This window comes from Chrysochloris asiatica, unplaced genomic scaffold (genome assembly GCF_000296735.1).
Source record: "Chrysochloris asiatica unplaced genomic scaffold, ChrAsi1.0 scaffold00317, whole genome shotgun sequence".
NCBI classification, from domain to species: domain Eukaryota; kingdom Metazoa; phylum Chordata; class Mammalia; order Afrosoricida; family Chrysochloridae; genus Chrysochloris; species Chrysochloris asiatica.
The window spans coordinates 1,615,937-1,618,494 of NW_006408835.1; the positions used below are offsets into that span (position 1 = coordinate 1,615,937).

At 37.1% G+C, this 2,558-nt stretch overlaps 1 protein-coding gene across 1 annotated transcript in view; it reads left to right on the plus strand.

Annotated features, from left to right (window-relative positions):
* LOC102810830 (chromosome unknown open reading frame, human C7orf72) overlaps positions 1-2,558 on the plus strand; it is a 152,196-nt gene that overhangs the window by 93,141 nt on the left and 56,497 nt on the right. Inside the window, exons 6-7 of the mRNA XM_006875288.1 lie at positions 1,158-1,199; positions 2,177-2,284. Of these exons, the coding sequence (XP_006875350.1) occupies positions 1,158-1,199; positions 2,177-2,284 (150 nt within the window). The remainder of the gene's footprint in view (positions 1-1,157; positions 1,200-2,176; positions 2,285-2,558) is intronic.

Here is a 2,558-nt window from a genome sequence, read left to right on the forward strand (position 1 = left end):
TTTTTCCTCTTCTTTTTACCTCTGGTTGAGCTCTGATCATCCAGTCACTGAAGCCAGGATAAGTGGATATTATCTGCAAGTGTGGATGTTCTTATGCATAGGCCCTCTCTTTTTATCAGCTGGATGCTTCACTCTCCACTCTAGTCCTCTGTGGCCATGTCACTGACTCTGGGCTCAAGAGTCCCCAGGTCTTGCCATACTGCTGGCCAACCAGGTCTTCACCCGGGTTCACAAGAGTCTATTGAACATTGTAAGGCTTAGCTCACCACTTCATTGCTGTTTTTCCCTCACTTCCCCTTATTGGTGATGAGCATGGTCACCAATCACAGTGTGTATTCCCATTGAGTCTTAGTCTTAGAAGGGGGTTTGCACTGAGGGCACCCTACCACTTGCCTTGTTGTTTCCTGGGCAAGCAAGTTGCTTGTTCTTGTAGTAACAGTAGGTCTGCCTATGCTGTTTTGACCATCCATCTTAATTTGTTAAATTAAATTTTAATTTGCTACAATTCTGTGTCTAAGAAAATGACACAGAATTTTTATTTTGCTAAAATCCTGTGTGTAAGAAAATGAGAGGTTCAATATTGCGAAATATTGCATTTCTAATTATTAAAAAGGACTACATCAAAAGACAAATACAAGAAAAAGGATTTTGATGGGAGCTTAATCGTAAGTAAAAGTCAACAACGAGACATGTTTGTCAATAGTATTTTAGAGTCAACTTATTCTGTTTGAAGGCTCCCTGAGGGGACAGTTGGTGAAGTGCCCGGCTGCTAATCATCAACAAGGCTGGCAGTTCAAAACCACCAGTTGGTTTATGGGAGAAAGATGCAGTTGTGTCAGAGAAAGCTGAGGCTTTCTGCTCCCATAAAGATCTGCAGACTCAGAAACCATGCGGAGCAGTACTGCTGTGTCCTAGTAGGTCCTTATGAGTTGGAATCAACTCAGTGGCAATGGATGGGTATTCTGCTTGTGATCTTCATCACTTAAAAACAAACATCTTTAAATAATTTTTCTTTAAAATTCCAAAGAGTTTAAGACTGATTTTATGAAACATATACTTTGCTTTTAATTATATAGACTTTTAAAAAATATTATGATTCTTTGATGGTCATAAAGATAATATCAATAACCCACTTGTCTGTATTTTCTTTTTCTAAGTGTAAGTCCAAGTTCTAGAAGTAAATATATCCCTCTCTATACGTAAGTAATGTTTCTTAATTTTTAAAACAATACATTTACATCTAAATTGTAGTTCCTTTCTATTCACTTATGTGATATTTCACTGTTTAAAACAATGTATATTTCTGTAGATTTCTAAAATTTTCCTACCATAGTACCTATATAACATCAATAATTTCATCAAAGGTTTGTTAAAATTTTTTATTGAAAAAAAAAAAAAAGAAAGGAGGGAAGAATGATATTTTTCAGGTTTCCTAAATTGGCTATTTTATGAGAGAAACAGCTTAGATGCTACCTCTAGTGAATGTGGTCAATCAGAAATACTCTTATTCTTGATACAGAGTATGATGTCCTCACTAACACAGAAATCAGGAGAATGCATCATCTTATTTTTCTAGCTTTAAATTAGGCTGTCCATAAAAAACAAAACAAAACAAAATTCTTCATTTTGGGACTTCCACTCTTCTTCAGATCCTAGAAGGAAAAACAGAGGAGTCTAGACTTGTAATCCCCTGACCCATTCTCTTTTATACAGTAGTTGATGAGTATTTCTATGAATGTTCCCAGAAGTAGCTCTAGGATGCCCTCTCTCTAACATAGGCTCAATCTCCAGGACCTCCTCTGAAGACACTAACAAGTTTGTTGCCCAGGCTCACAGCCCTTGTCCAGCCTTCCATCATCTTTATTAGCTCTAGCCAACACCTCTGCTTGCCCGAGGCTTCCCGTCATCTCCCTGGAATGGACATCTGGACTGCCCAGACAGCCTGTTTCTAAGCTTAGTGGTTATGTTCCCTTCGATCCAAACTTCAGATGATAAGATCCTGGCAATTCTTACTCAAAAAAGAGAAAAATCACTGTGCCTTTATATATATTTTGTGTTTGATCTATTTTTGCAAAGTAGCTTTGCAAACATTTGTAAACAATGAAAGTTAGAACACTGTTCATCTATTTTTCTTATACGCAAACATGCACCTTCTCTTTCTCTTTTCACCCCAAAGTGGTTATGTGGAATCTACAAATGCTGATGATATTGACAATCCCTTTGGAGACCTGACATCTTTAGCTAAGCCTCGGACCTCTAGACCCCGATATACAGACACAAGTCGGTGAGTTAAAGTCATAAATCTTTCCCTTATTTTTCTTAAGTATGAAATGTGATGATTGACTTTATTATAAAAGAATGTCTAAAAAATGGCTTGTTACTGAACATAACGTAAGAAGAAGGATTCCTGTCTCATGAAAGAAGTGGTTTGTCACAAAGAATATGGTTTCAGAGACTGACTCAGCTATGGGTCTTGGAAAAGTTACTTCACCATGGTGACCTTGGTTTCTTTTTTAAATGTTTTATTGTGAATTACGTGATAGTTTATATGGGAGAAC